This window comes from Gastrolobium bilobum, unplaced genomic scaffold, assembly GCF_033153095.1.
Source record: "Gastrolobium bilobum isolate Gb01-03AN ecotype WA unplaced genomic scaffold, APGP_CSIRO_Gbil_v1 utg180684, whole genome shotgun sequence".
Taxonomy (NCBI): Eukaryota; Viridiplantae; Streptophyta; class Magnoliopsida; order Fabales; family Fabaceae; genus Gastrolobium; species Gastrolobium bilobum.
The window spans coordinates 1-25,486 of record NW_026899047.1 but is presented as its reverse complement, the minus strand read 5'-3'; the positions used below and the strand labels follow the sequence as shown (position 1 = coordinate 25,486).

Genomic DNA, 25,486 nt, shown 5'->3' with positions numbered 1-25,486 from the left:
TGCAAAATTATTCTAGTTTTTTCTCTCTGAAATCTCTGATTGGTTTGATTTCTTTTTTTATGGATTTGGAGACCTAGACTTTTTTCCTTCAGCTTGTTCGTATGCTTTAGTTCATTTCCAACGCCAACTTTGTTTTTTTTGGTTTTTTTTTCTTCTTTGCAAGAGATGGTGTTGAAAGTAGAAGGCTTTGTAATCAACCTAGTTATCGTAGCATTTTAGGCTTCAAGGTTATCATCATCTGGTCATCACAAAACAGGCAGCCTCGGGTTCTGAAGAAGTACTAGTTATTATTTTAGTGTATACTAGTGGAAAAAAAAATCTGTTTCTCCTACTTTCTCTTTTGTCAATTTAAAGACCTGATGATTGGTTATGTCATTTTCATGATTATGATGTTGTATTCAGCTCTAAGATTAATTAAATCATCATATAATAGCCCAATTGAAATAATTTTTACTTCAGTATTATCAAGTGAAGGTACTATATTCTCTGTTGATGTTTGTGAAATAGACTGTTTGCATTGAAGTTGGCAACTAAATGGCACAAGTGTTATTTTAATTTGCAAAGGCATTTATGAACGTGTATTTGGTTGCAGGTCTAATTCTTTGGAATCAGACTAGGAAACGTTGGGTTGGAAATAAAAAGATTGAGAACCAAATGCCACAATTACAAGAACCTAAATTGAGGTAAATTTCACTGTTGGATTAGTTTTATTGGCAGCTTTTTATTGCCCCCACTCACTTTGTGAAATGACTTAACTAATTAGTGAGATGTTAGTTATTTATTTTTGTTCTTCTAATTTTAGTTTTATACATATAAAAATTCAATCAAATTTAATTGGGTTCGAGTCTATTTGATTGAATCTGGGGTAGACAAGGTTGTTTCTTCGATGAACACACAGGGAAAGGTTCTTGTCAAACTGGGGATTGTGCTGGCCTTTTACAATGCAGGGGAATTGGAGGAGTCCCTCCTGCTACCCTTGTTGAAATGACCCTTGGAACCTCAAATTCACCATTGCATTTCTATGATGTTAGTTTGGTTGATGGGTTTAACCTTCCCTTGTCCATGAAGCCTTTGGGTGGTGGTGGTGTTATAGGTTGTGGTGTTGCAGCATGTGAGGGTAACTTGAATGTTGCAAGAGTTATGGGAAGGTGGTAGGTTGCAAGAGTGCTTGTTTGGCTACAAGATCGGATAGGTATTGCTGCACTGGGGACTATGCTGACCCTAAAAATTGCAAGCCAACAGTGTTTGCTCGTCTTTTCAAGGCTATATGCCCTCAGGCTTATAGCTATGCTTATGATGATTCAGCAGGACTTAAGACTTGTAATGCATCTCAGTATGTCATTACATTTTGCCCTCCACACTGATTTGTGTATAAAAACCTAAAAAGGGGTCTTGGTTAAATGATGTGGGAATGTGATTTCAGTTTCTTTTTGTTCTTCAGTCTGATTATTGTGATTGTCTTTTATTTTAGTCTTGGCAGTTTTCAATGTTAGTTATTCATAGTGCTATTGTCGTATGGGATTGTGATTATGTATGATGTTTAATTATATCCTTTATTAGATTGTTAATTGAGCCTCTTATTAGATATAGTCCTAATTACTTCAGCTTTTTTTTAGTGTACTAGTTAATATAGCCATTATACTTATCCGACCCATTGCTTGTAAATAGAAAGTCATATTATGAATGTTAGTAAAAACACAGTGTTAGTTATCTTCTTATACTCTTAAGCATTTTTCCATGTGTTTTACGTGCATAAGTAAAACATCATTTGCCCTTCCCTTCTTGACATTCAGAGTCCCCAACACCAACTTCACCACTTACGTTTCTCCACCTGAACTACGCTGATCCATCACCAATGCTGGTGATCATCTACTCAGTTTTTTACACTTCATTGCCTCTGAAAACCCCATCCTAAAAAAATTTCCCATTGTCCTTTGAATTTCAGAGCTTATGCATCCAGTTTATTCATACTATTGTATTTCTGGCCTGGATTGATGCCTTCGACAATTCAACATTACACGTCAAAATTATTTTGACCAAATTGCTTCACATATTTATAGAGGAAGATGGATAAGTCTTGGATAAAAAAACCACAAAATTCAATCGAGTATGATGAAGGAGTAAGGAGATTTATTGATTTTGGCTTTCAACATAGTTCAATTGAAGGCAAAATACTATGCCCATGCTCACCATGTGGTTTTAGAAAGTGGCTGTCAAAAGAAGACGTGTATGATCATTTGTTGTGCAAGAAATTTCCCGAAGGGTACACCTTTTGGTTCTATCATGGAGAGTCCAAGGTTGCGTCAACTAGTAATGTTGCTGGTGAAGCTATGTCACATGGTGCACAAGACCAGAATGTTAATGTAGACCCAATATTTAACATGATCAATGATGCTTTTGGAGTAAATAGGCAACGTGACAATGAAGTTCAATTTCAACAAAACGAAAACATTGAACAGGAGGAGGGAATGACTCAGAATGCTGCAAATGAAGAATTTAGTGTAGATACAGAATTTTATGAACTAGCAAGAGATGGAGAACAACCATTGTATGAAGGGTGTCATAAATATTCAAAGCTTTCATTCATTGTGAAGTTGTATCATATTAAGTGCTTATGTCGTATGACTGACAAGTCCATGACTATGATATTAGAGCTACTGCAAGATGCATTTGAACATGCAAAGATTCCATCTTCGTTCTATGAGGCAAAGAAAACTATTACTAAGTTAGGATTGGACTACAAGAAGATACATGCTTGTCCAAAAAATTGTATGTTGTATTGGGGAGAGGAAAATGAAACTAGAGAAACTTGCAAGATTTGTCATGCATCTAGATGGAAACCACCCCCTAAAGAAGGTGACTGTACATCTTCTAAACAAAAAACAAAAAAGCGTAATGTGCCTGCAAAAGTAGTTCGGTACTTCCCCCTCAAACCACGTTTGCAGAGATTATTTTTATCAACAAAGACTGCTGAAGATATGAGATGGCATGCGATGCATGGTAATAATGATGGCTTGATGAGACATCCTAGAGACTCTGAAGCATGGAAGAAGTTTGACGATTTGCACACATCATTTGCGTCAGATCCACGAAATGTGTGACTCGGTCTAGCCACTGATGGTTTTAATCCTTTTGGCAATATGAGTGCCAGTTACAGTATTTGGCCAGTCATTTTGATTCCGTACAACACCCCTCCATGGTTGTGTATGAAATCGACGTCTTTTATCATTTCAACCATCATACCTGGTAAAAGAATGCCGGGTAATGACATTGATGTGTTTTTACAACCTTTGATCAAAGAGTTGAAAGAATTATGGCAAGATGGTGTAGATGCTTATGATGCCTTCACACGGGAGATGTTCAAATTACATGCAGCATTGATGTGGACGATTAGTGACTTTCCCGGCTTAGGAAATCTATCAGGCTGGAACACATACACTGGCCTAGCTTGCCCGTCATGCAACTTTGATTCTGAACCTTGTCGTCTTTATCATAGTAAAAAATGGTGTTTTATTGGTCATCGACGTTTTCTTCATGAAAGACACAGATTTAGGTTGAACAGGATTCGGTTTAATGGAAAGCAAGATCTGCGTAATCCTCCAAGGTTGTTGTCTGGTTGTGAAATACTTGAACAAGTTGAGAATATTAATGTCACATTCGGAAAAAGACCCGATATTAGTGGAAAAGGAAAAAGAAGACGAGTTGGTGGCCGTGATCTGCATGGCAACACCCAGCAATGGAAAAAGAAGAGCATATTTTTTGAACTTCCATATTGGAGGCATAATTTATTACGTCACAATCTTGACGTGATGCACATTGAGAAGAATGTTTGTGACAATATCATTTTCACATTGCTTAATGATTCCTCTAAGTCAAAAGATCATTTGAATGCTCGAAGAGATCTTCAAAGAATGGGCTGTAAGAATGACCTTTGGCCAGATGATAATGGAAAATATCCTTTAGCAATCTATACAATGACTAATCAAGGCAAGAAGATGTTCTTAACAACATTGAGAAATATCAATGTACCGGATGGTTATGCAAGCAACATATCTAGGTGCATTGATGTTGATTCTATGCGGTTGAATGGAATGTTGAAAAGTCACGATTGTCATATACTGATGGAGCAATTGCTACCATTGGCCACACGAATAACATTGCCTGATAATGTTTCGAGAATTTTAATTGAGTTGTGCTCATTCTTCAAGCAGTTGAGCGATAATGTGTTGAATGTTGCAAATTTGGATAAATTGCAACATGAAGTTGTGCTCACGCTATGTCACATGGAAATGTTATTTCCTCCGTCATTTTTTACAGTCATGGTTCATTTGATCGTTCATCTTGCTCAGGAAGCCAAGCTTGGAGGTCCAGTTCACTATCGATGGATGTATCCTATCGAGAGATATTTGGGACAATTGAAATCATATGTGCGTAATAGAGCTCGACCAGAAGGGTCTATAGCACAAGGTTACGTAATGCAAGAAGCTCTAACATTTTGTTCGAGGTACTTAGATAATATTGAGACTCGATGGAATCGGCCCAGGCGGGTCGATGATGTATCTAATAATGTGCAAGCCAAATCACGTGTGGATGAATTATTTCCTCGAGTAGGAAAGCCAATTGGTGCATCATCATATTTCAATCTTACATCAATGGAGAGGTTACAGGCTCATAGACATGTGCTAACGAATTGCCCCCTCGTTGAATGTTACTTGCAGTAAGTAAGCCTGATTATTTTTTTCTTAAGTAGATTATTGTGATTAATGTTTTAATTCCTTCACTTATTTAGGGAATTTCGGACAGACCTCAAGAGAAAACTAAGAAGGACTAATCGAAGTCAAGCTGAGATAGATAAACGTGTTCATAGAGAGTTTGTTGATTGGCTCTCTAAACGTGTGGGTATTTTATCGCACAATTAAACTCAAGAGTATTCATCCTGTTTGAGTTAAATTGCATGGTGCTAAAATTATTTCTTTTGTGTTGTAGATTCCTTTAGATTTTGAAAATATTAGAGAATCAGACAAAGGTATCATGCTTTCCCTTGCTAAAGGTCCACTTTTTCAAGCAAGAAGGTTCACTGCATATAATGTGAACGGCTACAAATTCCGAACATTGGATCGAGACAACAACCTGAAAACCCAAAATAGTGGGGTTTTTGGAACGTTTGACACTAGATCTTATTCAAGTAATAGAGATGGACAAATGATATGTGGAGGAGTTCCGTACTATGGGAAATTGTTTGACATCGTTGAGATTAACTACAATGGCTTGTTCTATGTGCATTTGTTTAAATGTCAATGGGCTGATACCACTACTCATAGAGGGCACAAAAAAGATAAGTTGGGTTTTACCCAAATTAACTTTTCAAAATTGATACATAAGGGTGACAAAGAGGATGATGAGCCGTATATTAAAGTTTCTGAAGCTCAAATGGTTTTTTATGTTGATGATGAGAAAGAAAAGGGTTGGAGTATACCTGTCCATGTAAAGCCTCGAGACTTGTATGATATGGGCGAAGATATCATGACAAGCACTGACCTATTTCCATCACAAAACTTGGACCAAATTTTAGATGATGACACAATAGCTCTACAATTATCAAGACCTGCCACAGATGATGACACTCCAAATTTGGTACCTAATCCAAATGAGGATGAAGATATGGACATATGACTTTTTTGTTGAAGGTTCATGTTATGTGTTTCATTATAGGGTTGTGTCATGTGTTTTCACAATTAACTTTTTGTATGGTGTGTTGTGTATGGTTTACAGCCCCAAATCAATTTTTTTTTTTAATGTTGTTGTTGCTAAAGACTTATTATTTGCAATTCAGTTTCTTAATGCTTAAATATTATGAACTTTTTCTAATACATATTGTGTAGTGGATGATTTTTAAATACGTAAATGCATGCTACCATGTTATATTTGGGACAAAATGATTAGGTCAAATGCCGCGCACAAGGAGATTTACAGCAAGAAAAAGTTCAACAACATCATCTACTCCTCCAATCCTAGAAACTCAAAATGTGCAGTCCAATGTTGCCATACAAAATGTAGGCCAAGAAGATCAAGTTCATTCTCCATCCCAAGAACCAGCTGATGTACCACTTGAAGTACAACGGGTTAAGAGAGCATGCAACAAATACTGGGTTGTTGAAGTTATAGGTATACCATTTAATATCTATATTGAGTTTTAATTTTTTTTATGTATGCCTGTGCCATTATTTTTATACTAACAAAAAACACTAAATATTATGTTATAGATGATAGAGGAAGGAAATCCGAGGAAAGATTGAGGATCAAGGATGTTTTGGTACTGCCGGAACACAAGAAGGTTTTGGTACAATGGTCTGAAGATGGTCAACCTGTTGGGGATGGTTCTTCACTTTTGAATGGCTTTTTGGGACATCTTGCATGTAACACTAATCTATTCCCCATAAGTTATGTGAGGTGGCCTGATGTACTTCCCTGCTATAAGACTGATGTTTGGGAAAACACAATTAAGGTATATATGTTCTTTTAATTTACTTCAGTGACCTTAAGTTATTATGAATTGTTTCTGAATATTTTTCACATTGCAGAAAAAGTTTGACCTTTGCACTGATGACGAGCACGACTATTGTATGGAAATATAGGTAAAAAGTGGAAGGATAATAGGCACAGGTGTGTTGATTTTATTGACAAAAACAAAACTTTTGAGGAAAACCTAGAAAATTATCCAGACGGTACGACTAGAGAGCAGTGGGCTGGTTTTTTGACTTATAAGACAAGTGAGAAAGCACAGGTAATGAGATAAGCATGCATATATTTTCTTAATGTGGTTTACTTGACTACCTGTAATTATGTTTTGTGGGACAATGCAGAAATATAGTGAGATTAATACAAGAAATCGAGCAAAACAGACTATAATGCATACACTTGGTGCTAAATCTATTGCAAAGACAAAACACAAATTGGTATTTCCGTAAATTATAATTTTTTTATTTATATCTGACATTGTTTGAATTTAACTAACATTTACCATATTGTCATTGCTTTAGGAAAAAAAACTTGGACGCAAAATTAGTAAGGGGGAGATGTATACCATTGGGCATAAGAAAAAAGATGGCAGCTTTGTTAGTGAGGAAGCTAGATCAAAGAATGTAAGTATGTTCTTTGTGAATAAGGAAGCTATACATCCCTGTTGAATTAATATTTGATTTTGTTTTGTAGGACGAATTACTAGAAGAAATTGAAGATGCATCTGATGAAGATGAAGCCTTTGAAATTGTGTTTGGGAAGGAGCACTCAGGTCGCGTTAGAGGAATGGGGTTTGGGGTGGTTCCATCTCAAATGCGTAAGCGCAAAGCCTGTGCAGAATCATCTTCTAACAGTGTTCCTAGTCAAGCTGAGTATAATTCCCTTAAAGAAGAGCATAATTCCCTTAAAGAAGAGCTTGTCACTTTAAAAGGACAGATGGCTGCAATTATACAGCTTATGGGTGGTACACTACCCCCTAATTTGGTATGTGTGTATATATATTTTTCCTTAAGTTTTTGTTTAGTGAGTGCTAGGCCTTAAATTCTATTATTAAATTTAGATGAATTTATCTATGATAACATTGCAAATCCAAAATCCTTATATTTTGTCGTCCATATTTTCATGAGGTTAATATTCATTTGTTTGATTTCTGGATTGAATGTGTCACCTTATATACCAAATGTATGAATACGATTTTCTTTCTTTTTTTTGTGTTTTTTTTTCTGATGACGATGTTTGCTTTCTATTGGTTACATGTCTCTAGTTTGTCAAAGAGAAGTCAAACATACTGTTATTCATGGGTCTGCATGTCTTATGTATTGTCCCTAATAGAGCTTAGAATTGAACAGTGTGTAAAGAGACATATAGTACACTTATCATTAATAAATGGTTGAAATTAAAATAATGTAAATTATTTATAGTACACAATTTACCTCGTGCGATAGTGAAATTAAAATGGCTGCAATTAGCTTGGTTTGATTTTCTGGTCGAGTGTAAGGTGCATTTGTTTAGGTTGCATAATACTGAATTTTGTACTTCAATTTTGAACTTGTGCTGTAATTATTGTGATAGGTAATTAGGATTTTTAGTCTCAGGAGCTCACCTGCTCAGTTATTGTGCCCACATTTATTTGTGCTATTTGGTTTCAGAGAGTGATGTTGATAGTACCACCTATTCATGACACTATTGAAGGTTGAATAGTGTCTAGAATAGTGCCTACAACCGTATCTGATTAGAATTCCTAAATCAGTGATTTTCTGGTCATGTTTTCAAAAAAAAAAGTGATTTTCTGGTCAAGTGATGTTGATGGCACTATTAAAGGTTAAATAGTGCCTAGAATGTGACATTCGTATTAATTTGGTTCATACCTGTAATGAATTCATTTCTATGAAGATTATCATTAATGTATGTTTTTTTTTTCAAATGTAACAGGATGCAGATATGGGCTCCCCAGGAATAAGAAGATCATCTAATGCGAGTCATAATCCAGCAGGCGGTTCATCACCTATTGTTCCACCACAACCTTGAATATTTTATGTTGTCATTCATTATGGATTTTGCTTTATGTTGTCATAATTATGGAGTTTAAGGTTTGAGAGAGTGTAATGAATAATTATAATGTATGAGGGGCTCTCTATCAGGCTGTTTTGTAGACTAGAAGCATAACTCACCTTGTGGTGAGGGGTGTGTCTAAATATTATACTATGTTAAATATTTTGTTTTATAATTTCTCATATTAGCTGATCAATATGCTATTTGTTATTCTTGTGATGAAATTATACCCTATTGTGCTTTTAATTAATTCTGGAAGAGTGTATGGATATGAATTCTTAAATCCAACAATTTAATTATTTAATCATTACATAAAAATTAAATAAATACAAAATGTATTTTGGAGGCTAACAAATAGCTTTATTATTAGTCAAATTGAAATGAATATTTATAAAAAAATAAATATTTAAATAAATATTGTTATAAAAAAAATATTGCAATTAGTATTTAAACAAATAAAAAATCGAAATAAATGTTGTTTACTAAAAAAATTAAATAAATATATTTATATTTTATAAACCACATACCGCCTCAGAATGGAATTTGAAGGCGGTTGATTCAATTTGTTAGCACACACACAAAAACCGCCTCCGTATGACATTATGAGGCCGAATATAAAACCGCTACTAATAACGCCTACGAATATTACCTAGCGGCGGTTTGTACAACCGACTGAGATTGAAATTTTAAGGCGGCTACCTAATCGCCCAAGATTGAAATTTATACGCACTTATCCGAACCGCCTAAAATTGTTATTGCTAAGCGGTTTACAGATCCGCCTCCGATTATATGCTTTTGGCGGGTATATAAACCGCTGGAAAGTATCTTTTGGAGTCGTTTAAAAAAACCGACAGATAATGTACAACATAGGCGGTTAGAAGAACCGCTGCGAAGTATATTTTTCAGGCGGGTTCCCAAACCGCGTCATATTATCGTTTAGAGGCAGATATTCCAGCGGTTGTTTTAAACCGCTTGAGATTGTCTCGCGGCAGAGTTAAAGGAGGCGGTCTACATACCGCCTTAAAGCTTCTATTGGAGGCGGTTTGAACCGCCTAAAAAAGTAAAAACAACCGCCTGGAATTGACCCTTTTTTTGTAGTGTCATACTACCATCCTTATAAACAAGAGAATACATCGATATCAGGAGCAAGGGACTCTCTCTGTAGGGAAAAAGCGAAAGACTATGCATGACACCAGAGATTATAAACTACAGAATAGGTGAATGAATGATACAGGGCTACACAGCACAGCTAGATAGTTTTAATATAATAATCAATGGAGTCATAGCAGCAGCGATTTTAACTACAATTGTTTAAAATTAAAAAAAAAATGATATACTATTTAATATGTTTAGAATTTAAAAAAATAATAATAATATTCTTCATCTTCAATCTTTATTAATAATTTGATAAAATCACACAATCATTTTTGGAAAGAAAAAAGATTCAAAATTCCATAAGAAGCCAAGTTTTTTATAAAGGTGAAAGAGAGAGACACGTATAGAAAGGTAGGAAGTGGAAAAGCTCAGGAGAGACGCAAGGAACCAAATAAAGCTCTCTTGTCAAATCACAAATTAGGTGCTCTGAGGATCTGACTCTGACTCTGATCTCTGATCAACAGAACAATAGTCTAGCATCTTTCCTATTCCCCAAATAAAGTAACACAAACAGCGCAATTAAACTTCAATCTTATTAAGAAATTTTTCAAGATAATGTAAGTGAGAGACAATGGATCTATGGAAGTGAAATGAGAGTCCAAAGATAATGTAAAGTGAGAGAGAATGGACAGATCGCAGCAATAAGTTTTTGAGAAAGGTGAAAGAGAGAGATACGTAGAGATAGAAAGGTAGGAAGCGGAAAAGCTCAAGAGAGAAGAGTGGACGCAAAAAAATAAAAGCAAGCTCTCTTGTCAAATCACAACTTTCACATTAGGTGAAATGAGGACTGACAAAAGTAATTAATGGCTCTGATCTTTGATCAACAGAACAGTAGTATCTCTCTCCTATTCCCCAAATAAACTTTAATCTCATACTACCATCCTTATAAACAAGAGAATACATCGATATCAGGAGCAAGGGACTCTTTCTGTATGGAAAAAGCAAAAGACTATGCATGACACCAGAGATTATAAACTACAGAATAGGTGAATGAATGATACAGGGCTACACAGCACAGCTAGATAGTTTTAATATAATAATCAATGGAGTCATAGCAGCAGGGATTTTAACTACAATTGTTTAAAATTAAAAAAAAAATGATATACTATTTAATATGTTTATAATTTAAAAAAAATAATAATAATATTCTTCATCTTCAATCTTTATTAATAATTTGATAATATCACACTATCATTTTTGGAAAGAAAAAAGATTCAAAATTCCATAAGAAGCCAAGTTTTTGAGAAAGGTGAAAGAGAGAGACACGTAGAGAAAGGTAGGAAGTGGAAAAGCTCAGGAGAGATGCAAGGAACCAAATAAAGCTCTCTTGTCAAATCACAAATTAGGTGCTCTGAGGATCTGACTCTGACTCTGATCTCTGATCAACAGAACAGTAGTCTAGCATCTCTCCTATTCCCCAAATAAAGTAACACAAACAGCGCAATTAAACTTCATTTATTTATTTATTTTCTTCTCTTTAAATTAATCACACACTAAACTTAAACAACTATTAATTAACCTCCTCTTATATACATGCATGTTTTTAAAAGCAGAGGCAAAAAGTAATAATACTGAGTGAACCGAAACAGAGCTTCTAAGATTCATTCAGTTATATATAAGAAACTTAACACTACAAACAAAAGTAATAATACAGACAGATACAATGAATGACCCATCATAGAGCACAAACAAATATACATACATGACACGTACAGTATTAATAATGAGGATTTAAGAAAAAATAAAGGTATGGCATGGTATGGAGGGGAAGTTACCTTATCCTCAGCATTCAGCAGCAAGTAAAGGAAGATTATTGAGAAGAATCTCAACTCAAGAGGCTCAGTGTCGGGGGCCATCAAGAGGACTAGCTCAGAAATGCCTCTGTTCAGTGTCTTTTTTGAGCTGAGCTACAAATACAAAAAGAAATACATGTTTTATGGTCGCTGAAACAAAAAAAAAAAAAAAAAAAAAAACGCAATAACACACTTAAAATAAATGGAAGAACCAATGAAATGAAATGAAAGCAGAGGCGAAAGAAAGTTCCTTTCCTGTGAGTTGAGCTGCTGCTTGTAGTTGGTAGCTTATCTTGTTGAACAAGATCTTCAACAGTATTGTTATTGTGAGTTGAGCTGAGCATCGGCCAAAGGTAACCACCTTTTTTGTGATTTGATTGAAAGAAAGAAAGAAAACTTGAAGAAGAACATTCATTCAAGTCAGATTCAATGAATCGTTTGTTTAGAAGGAAGAGAAGATAACGAAAAGAAAAGGTAACCAACCATTTTTGTGATTTGATTGAAGGGTGAGAAGAGAAGAGAAGAGGGGGCTTAGGGTTTTTCTTTGGTGGAGAAGAGAGAGAGGAAGAAGAAAGAGAGGAATGAGTGAGTGTAATTAAATTAAATCCCGCCCAATTAAATTACATTTTTTACGTTTAAGCTAGATGCCAGTGAAAATTAAAATTAAACAATGAAAACATATATGTACGAGTAAACAAGAGAATACATCGATATCAGTAGCAAGGACTCTCTTTGGGGGAAAATATACAAGGATTATAGACTACAGAATAGGTGAATGAATGATACAGTGCTACACAGCACAGCTAGATAGTTTTAATATAATAACACTATCATTTTTTGGAATCAAAAAAAGCTTCAAAATTCCCTAAGAAGCCAAGATTTTGAGAAAGTGAAAGAGAGAGACACGTAGAGAGAGAGAGAGAGAAGGTAGGAGCTCAGGAGAGAAGCAAGGAAGCAAAAAAAAGAAGAAGTGCGCAATTAATAACCAATAAAGCTCTCTTGTCAAATCACAACATTAGGTGCTCTGGGGATCTGACTCTGATCTTCGATCAACAGAACAGTAGTCTAACATCTCTCCTATTCCCTAAATAAAGTAACACAAACAGCGCAATTAAACTTCAATCTTATTAAGAAATTTTTCAAATCCATTTTTTTATTTATTTTCTTCTCTTTAAATTAATCACACACTAAACTTAAACAACTATTAAGCTCTTCTTATATACTTTTTAAAAGCAGAGGCAAAGTAATAATACTGAGTGAACTGAAACTGAGCTTCTAAGATTCATTCAGTTATAAAAAACTTATCACTACAAACAAAAGTAACAATACAGATACATTGAATAAACCATAGACTATAGAGCACAAACAAATACATGACGTACAGTATTAATAATGATGATTTAAGAAAAAATAAAGGTATGGTATGGTATGGTATCGGAAGATACCTTATCCTCAGCAGCAAGTAAAGGAAGATTTTTGAGAAGAATCTCAACTCAAGAGGCTCAGAGTCGGGTGCCATCAAGAGGAGAAATGCCTCTGTTCAGTGTCTTTTTTAAGCTGAGCTATAAATACAAATAAAAATACATGTTTTATGGTCGCTGAAACAAAAAGAAAAAAGAAAAAAACGCAATAACACACTTAAAATAAATGGTAGAACCAACGAAATGAAATGAAATGAAATAAAAGCAGAGGCGAAAGAAAGTTCCTTTCCTGTGAGTTGAGGAGCTGCTTGTAGTTGGTAGCTTATCTTGTTGAACAAGATCTTCAACAGTATTGTTATTGTGAGTTGAGCTGAGCTTGATTGAAGAGAAGAGAAGAGAAGAGAAGCGAGCTAGGCTTAGGGTTTTTCTTTGGTGGAGAAGAGAGAGAGAGAGAGAGAGAGAGAGAGAGAAGAAAGAGAGGAATGAGTGAGTGTAATTAAATTAAATCCCGCCCAATTAAATTACATTTTTTACGTTTAAGCTAGATGCCAGTGAAAATTAAAATTAAACAATGAAAACATATATGTACGAGTAAACAAGAGAATACATCGATATCAGTAGCAAGGACTCTCTTTGGGGGAAAATATACAAGGATTATAGACTACAGAATAGGTGAATGAATGATACAGTGCTACACAGCACAGCTAGATAGTTTTAATATAATAACACTATCATTTTTTGGAATCAAAAAAAGCTTCAAAATTCCCTAAGAAGCCAAGATTTTGAGAAAGTGAAAGAGAGAGACACGTAGAGAGAGAGAGAGAGAAATGTAGGAGCTCAGGAGAGAAGCAAGGAAGCAAAAAAAAGAAGAAGTGCGCAATTAATAACCAATAAAGCTCTCTTGTCAAATCACAACATTAGGTGCTCTGGGGATCTGACTCTGATCTTCGATCAACAGAACAGTAGTCTAACATCTCTCCTATTCCCTAAATAAAGTAACACAAACAGCGCAATTAAACTTCAATCTTATTAAGAAATTTTTCAAATCCATTTTTTTATTTATTTTCTTCTCTTTAAATTAATCACACACTAAACTTAAACAACTATTAAGCTCTTCTTATATACTTTTTAAAAGCAGAGGCAAAGTAATAATACTGAGTGAACTGAAACTGAGCTTCTAAGATTCATTCAGTTATAAAAAACTTATCACTACAAACAAAAGTAACAATACAGATACATTGAATAAACCATAGACTATAGAGCACAAACAAATACATGACGTACAGTATTAATAATGATGATTTAAGAAAAAATAAAGGTATGGTATGGTATGGTATCGGAAGATACCTTATCCTCAGCAGCAAGTAAAGGAAGATTTTTGAGAAGAATCTCAACTCAAGAGGCTCAGAGTCGGGTGCCATCAAGAGGAGAAATGCCTCTGTTCAGTGTCTTTTTTAAGCTGAGCTATAAATACAAATAAAAATACATGTTTTATGGTCGCTGAAACAAAAAGAAAAAAGAAAAAAACGCAATAACACACTTAAAAATAAATGGTAGAACCAACGAAATGAAATGAAATGAAATAAAAGCAGAGGCGAAAGAAAGTTCCTTTCCTGTGAGTTGAGGAGCTGCTTGTAGTTGGTAGCTTATCTTGTTGAACAAGATCTTCAACAGTATTGTTATTGTGAGTTGAGCTGAGCTTGATTGAAGAGAAGAGAAGAGAAGAGAAGCGAGCTAGGCTTAGGGTTTTTCTTTGGTGGAGAAGAGAGAGAGAGAGAGAGAGAGAGAGAAAAAAGAGAGAGGAATGAGTGAGTGTTATTAAATTAAATCCCGCCCAATTTTAGATGAAAAATCTTTGAAAATTGTAAATTGTAAATTTGTGATCTGAGATAAGACTGCATCTGTATGTTTCGGATTATGCATTGAGAGGTGAGAGAGACTAATAGCAATGGTTGGTTATTTTGATCAGTTTTGTTTTGGCCCGATCCAATCCATCTTTAATTAATTATAATAAAACTTTAAATTATAATATTTGCGCTGAAATCAAATTATTATAGATTACCTGCTAAAAAGCGCGCGCGTGGTCAAGTGTCCAAAGCACATTACATTGATTTGCATTGGATAGGGCCACACTTGACTTGACAATCAGACACTACACTACACTGAGTAAAAGCAATGCAATGAATGGACTTGGGTCGGGTGTTATTTTCAGCAGCATCATCTTTGTTTTGTTTTGTTTTGGGCCCAATCCAATCCAAATATCCATTCCATCTTTGTTTTGTCACTTACATACATCGAGGATGGAGGGATTTCTTAATTCTAAATAAATAAATGTTAATTAAAATGCTAATTAATATATCTGATTCTATATCCTATACTATACTACCGTAGAAGGAGAGGAGGGGGGAATAAAATATTATTATTAACTACTCAATGAAAGAATTAAATTATAGAACAGTTTCGGATCTTAAAAAAATTATTTAGAAAGTATCTCATAGACTTTCTTTTACATAGAGGGCCTATAAACTTATAGGCCGACCTATTTTATATTATTTATTTTAAATTAAATAAATAAATTATTATTTTAATGGTTTTGAATAATAAAATTATATTATTTTAATTATTTTCTTTAATTATTGAACGTCTTGTAGGCTTAAACAGGCTAACAAGTCTATGTCAAGACTTTTGTTTTTTAAATATACGTCATGCTAAATTTATAATTTGGGCGTGCACAAGCTAACGAATCTGGCCATGCCTAAAGTATTTTACATGTGTCTGACCTATTTAAGCTAAAGCCTATCTCTATCCAGCCTATTTACACCCCCTACTTTTAACAATGGTTTTTCGTTGTTGATTAAATGTGAGTACTATAAACATGCTTTTAACGTTGGTTGGCCCGCCCCGCCCCGCCACCAACCCGCCAAAAACGGGACAGGGCGGGTTAACCCGCCATTAAATATGGGTGGGAAAAATGAACTCACCCCGTTTTATGGTGGGTTGGCGGGTCAACCCACCAACCCGTCAATTAAAAAAATAAATAATTAAAATTTGAAAATAAATTATATTTTATTAATTTTTCTAATATTATTTTATTTTATTTCACACTTCTTTTAATTTTTCTCAATCTCAATCTTAAATGTATACTAATATTTGTCAAAACATTCTTTAGGAACTCATTCGTCTCCATATAAAGATAACATTTGTCATAAATAAAATTGTTATTCTTTATTTTTTCTAAGAAGTACTAATGTAAAAAAAAAATTGGATATCACAAAAATTTAATGACAAATGAAATACTACTTAATTGTAAAATATATATATATATATATATATATATATATAACCCGACGGGTCAACCCGTTTTGACCCACTTCTAGGCGGGGCGGGTTGGTGGGTTGAAAATCTCAACCCAACTCGTCCCGTTTTGGCGGGTTGACCCGCCGGGCAGTGGCGGAGCCACGTTGTGGCCTACAGTTGCCTTGGCACTGGCTTATTTAGCCACGTTCATTTAGCTACATTTGAAAAGTAGCAAATTCTGTTAAATTTTTTTGAAAATTAGCCACGTTTTGGTCGTAGCCAAAGAACCGTAGCTATTTGGGCACTAGCTGAATTTTTTGGCACTTGCTAACATGTCATGCTGGCTCCGCCACTGCCGTCGTGCTCAACCCATATTGTCACCCCTAAATTTACATATAAAGTAGAGTCATCAAAATAGGCTATCTCTTCCTGTTAGGCCCTAGCTCGCACGAGTTAAGGCAAAAAATCCTACAAATAAAAAAGCCTGCATGAGCCAAAAACTTATATAATACCACGAGATAGGGCCTGTCCACGAGCCAAAATTTCATATAAGTCAATCATTTGTCATTAATTAAAATTGTGATAGTAGCAAACAGGCATCACCAAAACCTTATCTGAAACTTCCATCCCTGATCCATCTACCGCTCCCAACTTCTACACTATATAATCAACTATAATGGAAAGAACAAAATATCTTTACGTAATCCTCCAAGACAAGCAATCAATGAGATAAAATAAACCATGTTGTCATATAATTGAATGGAAATTGATTTCTCCGGAGAAACTATTCCCCTATTACAGACTCATAAAAATGTCTCATCCATCTTTTTTCTTTAATATAATGAGTCCCGTATATTTAATGGGTATGCAGAAGAGGAATAATTTCTTCTGCAACATGAGAAACTAGGAAAACTATTGTCACTTTGTTATTCCTCACTTTAACATAAATTCGTTACATTAATTATGCATTTGCTACTTTAGAGTAATAACCAACAAAATAGCTTTAGGCTTCTTTTCAATGGTATGAGATTCACCATTACTGCCTTTATTTTATTTAGCTGTTGATTTCATTAGCAATTTTCGTCTAGCTTCTTTCCTTTGTCATTATTTTCTATCATCCCACCATAGCGGAATGTGGTTGACCCAATTCGCAATTCAACATATAGCTATGAGTTATGAAAGTGCTTGATGAAGTTGAGGTGAAAGTAAAGGATGGGGACAGTGAATTCAGAAAATATCTCTGTCCTTTGCAGAATCTGCATCATCGAAATTCAAAACTTAGATAGAAATATAAACCATCCAAATGGAAAAATAAAAGGACGTTTGAAAAATAAACACAAAAAATGAGAAAGATCATGTGGCAGATAGTAGGGGTGTTAACGGGCCGAGCCGAGCCGAGCTTTGATCTTAACGGGCCAAGCCTGTATTTAAACGTGTCAGACTGGCCTTAGCCTGTTACCTGTTACGAATATAATATTAGCCTGTGGCCTGGTTCGTTTACAAAAAATAAAAGCCTGTCTCAAGCCTGTGGCCTGTTTATTTATTAAAAATAAAAACCGTACATTCCAATTTGTAGCCGTATTCAGCCCATTAATCATGCACTGATATGTATTTTTTTGTAAGAAAATAATAGTTGTTTCTTTTATAATAAAAAAACATTAATATTAAAAAATCAAAATAACAACATCACCTTTACTTTATTTTACGTTGCTTTTCCTTAATTTTCTTCCAAATTCTAGATTTTTTACATTAAATTTTCTTCCACATTTCTTAATATTCTAGATTTTTTACACTAGATTTGAACCCCACCAATAAATTTTCTTCCACATTTTACATTAATTTTTCTTCCACGGTCGCCGCCATAAGCATCATTATAAGCCGTGGAATCCGCATGGCTTATAAAAATAGATGATGAACATGACTTAGATCGGGGAGAAGAGATAGAGCAGAGACAGAAAACTGAGAAAAGGATGTTGAAATGATTAATATAAAAATATAAAAAATAAATAAATTTAATGTATACGGGCCAGCCTCCAAGGCTTCAAGGCCGGGCTTGGCTATGAAAGCCTGAGGACTTTTAAATAAAAAAGCTTTTGCATGAGTATAAGTCTGGGCTTAATAATAAAAAAAGACTAGCCGAGCCGAAACGGGCCGGGCCTAAGGCCCCTGATAGGCCCTTAGCCTTATTATCACCCCTAGCGGATAGCATAAGTCCCACCACACCTAATAATTTCAATCATTTTTACCTTTCAAGAATCAAGTACTGGATTCGAGATAATTTACACTTTCAATCTCAACCACTTTACCTTGAAGATCATCTCTGAAAATACACATGATAAAGCCCAAAAATGGTCAAATAGCCTACATAGTATACACAGCTAACCTCGTACACATGCATAATTGAAGTGAACTTTCTTATTTTCCTTTTTTTCCTAAAATACAAGTATTGCTGAGTTTTAAATGCACACCTACACGGTGTCTCATACCCTTTTATAAAATTTACACATTTTAAATTGGAAAAATTAATTGTCATTTTTTTTTGTAAACAATTAATTGTCATTTTAAATTAGATGACTTTTATTTTAGGTCTCTCTGCTTCTAATTATACAGAGGAAAGAAAATATTAAAAATCATTAAATATATATTAAAACGATATAATTTTATTTAGAATAATATAAAATCATGTCCTTTAAAATAAAAAATATTTTCCTTTTTTTTTTGTAACTAAATATTTTCCCTTTAAAATTTAAAAAAGAGGACTAAAAAAATAAATAGACAACCTTATAATTTTGAAGAAATGCTTATGATAAAATAAATAAATTTTCTCTCTTTCCACCAAACAGATCATGGATTTAAAACAACAGTTATTCAGTAATCTAGATCTATAAGCGAGCACAAATATCTACAATTTTCTCCACCTTTCATTATCAAGACATTTCTGTTTCAGAATATGGTAGTGGACTAGTGTCATCTCTATACATGTCCATGTATCATATATATTTGTCATCTTCTTACGTCATATATGTTTTTATCAATTAGGTAGAATAATTACTCCTTTTCAAAAAATATAACAACTCTTGTTGATAATTTTTACTAAATCGTCGTGAGTTTGATTCATGTTGATGCTCCTTCATAGGTCAATTACATGTAAGTACCACTGTAAGCACTTGCTCAAAACATGTAAATAGAACAATTTTACCCCCTTTACTCTTGTCCCTTTTATGTAACCCTGCTCAATCATAATTTGAGGCTATATGATCCAAAGAGTTATCTACTCCTCTTATATAACTCAAAAACATTAACATATTGAATAATCTATGGACATTTATACTAGTAATTGACACTTCGGTATCATTCACAAAAATTTTAGAAAGCTAAATTTTCCATCCACATTAGACTCATCAGTCTTTACAAATAATCTTGTTCAATCATTCACAAAAAATGTCGATGTTGATCAGACTAATTATTAACCAAACAAGAACAATAGTGAAAATAAAAGTATAAAAATAGAAAGAATGCATGGTTACGTGACTTGTTGGTTATACAAACTCAAAGAAAATACAAATGAATGGAGGTCAATCTCAGTAGAGAACAAATCTGGGAAGCCAAAGAATTAAATTTGAATCTCATTTACAACTACATAGACAACAAATAATTGGTGTTATCAACTACATAGACAACAAATAATCCGAGTCAATCATTTGTGTAATAATCTGAGTCAATCATTTGTGTAGGATCATAAAGATCAAAGTCAGAATCAAAGTCCAAGTCCAAGTCTTCATTTAAGATTGAGCCTATTGAGCTTAAATTGGTAGATGTGAAGCATAACTGCCATCCTGGCTTTGGTCAGCCAACCCCTGAAATGGCACAATATTACTTGTTTGCCTAGGACTAATCATCTCACCAGATGAAGAGGATATTTAAAAGGACTGACTTGCTGGGTTGCCTTAGACCTGATTCTTTTCAGTCGAAGTCTTTATTTCTGCAGCAATTAAAAAAACAAATAAAGTTCTATAAATGAAAAACTATGGTTTTATGAAATTAAAGCAGAAAGGAAAAGAAAAAAATACCTGCAGATGGCTGGCCACATGCGCCCTAGTAAGATGCTTCTCAGCCTTCATCAATTGAAGAATTTTTCTAGGTACAACCTCTGCAATCAAAAGAACATACAAATGTGTCAGACTTCATTAACAATAATGCCATGACATCTACTCCAGTGCACTACAGATTAGGAAGAGTATTTGAGAAAGCATTCAAAATAATGTTGAACAAAAAAATACAGCAATTGGAAAAATACAGCAAACATATACTTTTGCAATACAAAAAAAAAACCCAGAGTTTTCACAGGAATGGAAAAAGGCATCATTGTTCCATTTTTGGCAGCGAATGGAAGACACAGTTGGGACCAATTGGGCAGCTTCCAGCTCTCATGAGACCAAATTAATCATGATCGAATTAAGGAAAATTTGAATTTTGATTTGTTCAGTTTTCGAGAGATGCCAAATAAGTATATTAGCTTACTCCAAGGAAAGGATTACTGAAATAGAGGAATACATGGGCAGTGGATTTGTTTGTTATTTGGAAATGCACACTGGTATTAACAACGGAGAAGCCATTTTTTATTTTGGTGCAGATTCCAATATTATGACAGAAATTATATATCCAAGTGGGGCTGAGACAGATGTTCGAAGAATTATGGTTGGATTCTGGGCAGTGGATGTGAAGACACTTGTGGAAATAAAGTTTGCAAAGAGAGGTGATGGAACTAGTTTTCACATTGTAATATTATTAGGATTTGATTGCTATTTCTACACAAAAATATAATAAAAGTATTGCTAAAATAAAGCAGAAACATCAATTGATTGACCAATTGTAGCAATTAATAACAATTAAGATAACAACTACTTTGCATTGTAGAGAAAGAGTGAATAACTTACTGTCAACACCCAAGTCATTAACAGCGGCCACAAAACACCGACCGATGTAGCTCTTCGGTCCAAACAACCCGAGACTGCTTTTGGGTTGATCGGTCCTCTTGGTTAAGACCTTTCTCAAGTTCTACATGAACTTCATCCTCATCTTCTTCCATCTTCTCAGCTTTTTCATCATCTTTATCCTCATCTTCTTCCATCTTCTCAGCTTCATCCTCATCTTCATCTTCTTCCATCTTCTCAGCTTCATCCTCATTTTCATCCTCATCTTCTTTCATCTTCTCATCTTTTTCATCATCTTCATCTTCTTCCATCTCCTCAGCTTCATCCTCATCATCTTCCATCTTTTCAGCTTTTTCATCATCTTCAACATGATGAAAAACCAACATGTTATCATTCCAATCGAAACCAACATCTAAATATTGCGAAAAAAAAAACGAAAGAAAGAAAGAAAGAACCATTAATATTTAAAAAATAAATAAAATGGAAAACCCACATATCTAAATATATTCAATGTTAGTTTTGTTAAATAAAACACCAACTGAAAAAACTAACAAACTCAACTAGACAAAATCAAAAAACAAAAAAACCAGTTAATAGTCCAGTAATAAGATGTCTGGGCAGACAGAAACAAAAGCACACAATCGAACATCCACTGTATTATCAAGAAAAAAAAGAAACGAAATCGAAAGAAAAGAAAAGCAAGAACATAATGGAAAAGCCACACCCTCAATATTGCCAGAATAATAAAGAAAAAGAAAGAAAGAAACATATATTTCATATGGTATTGACAAAAGACAAGCCACACCCTCAATCTCTATTTTCAAGAAAAAAAAAGGAAAGGAAAGAACACAGTCGAATATCAGCAAGAAACCCACATACTCAATCTTTTCAAGCAAGAAATATCAGCATATAATCAAACATTTTCAAGAAAAAAAGAAAAGAAAAGAAAAGAAAAGAAAAGAAAGGGCAGAAGTACCATACCTAGGTAATGACACCTTTGTAGGAGTGTTGCCAAACAATACAGGCTGGTTGGGTCATCATCTCCCATTGCATCCCATCTCCCATTGCATCCCATCTCCCATATTCATCCTCATCTTCTTCCATCATCTCCGCTTCATCCTCATCTTCATCCTCTTCCATCTTCTCATCTTCATCCTCATCTACTTGCATCCCATCTCCCATTGCATCCCATCTCCCATGTTCATCCTCATCTTCTTCCATCATCTCAGCTTCATCCTCATCTTCATCCTCTTCCATCTTCTCAGCTTCATCCTCATCTTCATCCTCTTCTACTTGCATCCCATCTCCCATTGCATCCCATCTCCCATATTCATCCTCATCTTCTTCCATCATCTCAGCTTCATCCTCATCTTCATCCTCTTCCATCTTCTCAGCTTTTTCATCATCTTCAACATGATGAAAAACCAACATGTTATCATTCCAATCGAAACCATAGATATTTAAAAAATAAATAAAATAGAAAACCCACATATCTAAATATATCCAATGTTAGTTTTGTTAAATAAAACACCAACTGAAAAAATTAACAAACTCAACTAGACAAAATCAAATTTACAAAATTAAAAAACAAAAAAACCAGTTAATAGTCCAGTAATATGATGTTTGGGCAGACAGAAACTGTTAGAATATTACATATGATATGATTAGATTTGATTAGATATGATTGGATTCTGTCTTATCCGTAAATAGTCTGACTGTATTCTGACTGTATTAGGATTAGGTTTGGATTAGGTTTGGGCCTTACACTTAAGCCCATTAGGGTCTCTATATATTGTAACTCCTTGACACAGATCAATACACAACGTATTCTTTTACATTTAACTTGGTATCAGAGCTCTTTCGTTCTAGGAACCCTCGCTTCCTCTCAGAAACCTTGTTTTTTTTGCTTTAAAAACCTAAGCCCACTGCTTAGGAGTCCTCTTCCTTGCCGTGCGTCCTTCCGGCAAGCCTTCTAGGGCTGTAAACAGCCTCTGAGTGATTTTTCCAAACGCGTCAGCACCTCCGACGGCCACCGGAACCACCGCCCGCCGTCAGAATCACTGTTCAGGCAACCAGAGACTTTTTCCGGCGACTTTTCTGACCAAACTTCACGCGATCAGGACCTTTTCTTCCCGGCGACCAGGTCTGTGGTGGTCCGGTCAGCAACGCATCTCCCACGCGCCGTCACGCGCCACCTGTCTACACTGCGCGTGGGCTTCACGCGCCACCTTCTGCAGGCGCGTGAGCACTATTCCGGCGGCTTTTTCCGGCCGGTCTTGGACAGAGAAGCTCGCCTTCTCCTCCCCTTTCTGGATCTGTGATTGTTTCTCTGTGGGTCTGACCTTAGACGCGTGGTTCTTCTTGATTGGATATCGTTTGCCTTCGTTTACGGCTTTTACATTTTATCTTTAAATGGCAGCAGCATCTCCTGATCTCTCGGAGGTTAACTCTCCTTCTATTGTTGCAAATATAGCTCAGTCAGACAAAGCATCATTTGGTTCAGGTTCGGACTGTGCTGCACTCCAAACCCTTCTCAGGAAGGCTTCTCCTCAGTCTCAGCCTTATACTGGTAATCCCGTTGCTTGTGTTTCTCATTCTACATCACTTGGCACTTGGATATTTGACTCCGGTGCTACCGATCATCTCTGTGGTAATAAGGAACTCTTTACATCTCTTACTTATTCTGATCATTTACCGTCTTTTACCCTTGCGGATGGAACCAAAGCCCCAGTTTGTGGGATTGGACAAGCTCGTCCGACCTCTACCTTGGCCCTGACATCTGTCTATTACATTCCTGGCATCCCTTATAACTTAATTTCTATTAGTAAGTTGATCCACTCCCTCACTTGCACCATTACTTTCTCTAACCATTCTGCTTCTGTGCAGGATCCGGGTACGGGGAAAATGATTGGAGTGGGTCGTGAGTCACGGGGGCTTTATTATCTGGATGTGCCTCGTCCTTCAGTAGCATGCTCTCTCACAGAATCTCCACAACTTATCCACAGTCGCCTTGGTCATCCAAGTCTTTCAAAGTTGCAGAAAATGGTTCCTCTTTTGTCCGGTCTTCAGTCTTTAGATTATGTGTCATGTCAACAAGGGAAGCATACACGCTCCTCTTTTTCCAGTCGAGTCAATAAACGAGCTGATGCCCCTTTCTCTCTTGTTCATTCAGATATCTGGGGTCCAAGTCGTACCTTGTCTGTCTTAGGTTTTCGGTATTTCGTTACCTTTATTGATGATTTTTCCCGTTGCACTTGGACCTATTTAATGAAAAATCGTTCTGAGTTATTTTCCATTTATAAAAAGTTTTCTACTGAGATCCATACTCAATTTGGTGTTTCTATTCGTATTCTACGTAGTGATAATGCTAAGGAATATGTTTCTATTGATTTTTCTAATTTATTGGCCACACAAGGTACTTTACATCAAACTACTTGTCCTCACACTCCACAACAAAATGGGGTGGCTGAACGTAAAAACAGACATCTCATTGAAACTGCCCGTACCCTTCTTATTCATATGCAGGTTCCTCTTCACTTCTGGGCAGATGCTGTACTCATCTCTTGTTTTCTCATCAATCGCATGCCTTCATCTGTGCTCCAAAATGACATTCCTCATAATCTATTGCTTCCAGATGTTCCTCTTTATCCTCTAACTCCACATGTCTTTGGTTGTACTTGTTTTGTTCATGATCTCACTCCTGGTAAGGATAAGTTAACATCCAAAGCCTTTCAGTGTATCTTTCTTGGTTATTCTCGTCTTCAAAAGGGTTATCGTTGTTATTCTCCTGACCTTAAGTGTTACTTAGTTTCCGCTGATGTCACTTTTCTTGATCAAAAACCCTTTAATTCTATCCCATCTCTGATGTCACAGGTTGATCATGTACTTCCTGTCCCTTTTCTTGACTTGTCTTTGCCAGCTGCAGGTGCTTCTATTCCAGATTAGCAACCTATTGCTTCTATACCTGAGGACCGTCCACTTCTCACCTATCAGCGTCGCAAAACTGTGCCTCCTGTCGACTCGACTCTTGCTGACTCATCGCCCACTGCTGTTGCTTCTTCCCCTCCGGATCCTTCATCAGAGACTCTTCCCATTGCTCAAAGAAAAGGTACACGTACTACTCGTAACCCTTATCTTCTTTATACCTTTTTGAGTTATGACCATCTTTCTTCACCTCATTTCACCTTTGTTTCTAGTCTTTCTTCTATTTCTATTCCTAAGACCACAGGTGAAGCACTTTCCCATCCAGGGTGGTGCCAAGCAATGCTTGATGAGATGACTGCACTTCATTCCAATGGCACTTGGGACCTTGTTT

The 25,486-nt window shown here is 35.4% G+C and overlaps 1 protein-coding gene and 1 pseudogene across 1 annotated transcript; both read left to right on the top strand.

Annotated features, from left to right (window-relative positions):
- The first annotated feature begins 861 nt into the window (after window positions 1-861).
- On the top strand, window positions 862-1,364 carry LOC133286558 (thaumatin-like protein; annotated as a pseudogene).
- A 5,712-nt stretch (window positions 1,365-7,076) lies between these two features.
- On the top strand, window positions 7,077-8,564 carry LOC133286557 (uncharacterized). Its single transcript, XM_061483986.1, has 3 exons — window positions 7,077-7,142; window positions 7,213-7,503; window positions 8,452-8,564. The coding sequence occupies exons 1-3, from the start codon at window positions 7,077-7,079 to the stop codon at window positions 8,545-8,547; spliced, it is 453 nt and encodes a 150-aa protein (XP_061339970.1). The 3' UTR covers window positions 8,548-8,564.
- Window positions 8,565-25,486: the final 16,922 nt, after the last annotated feature.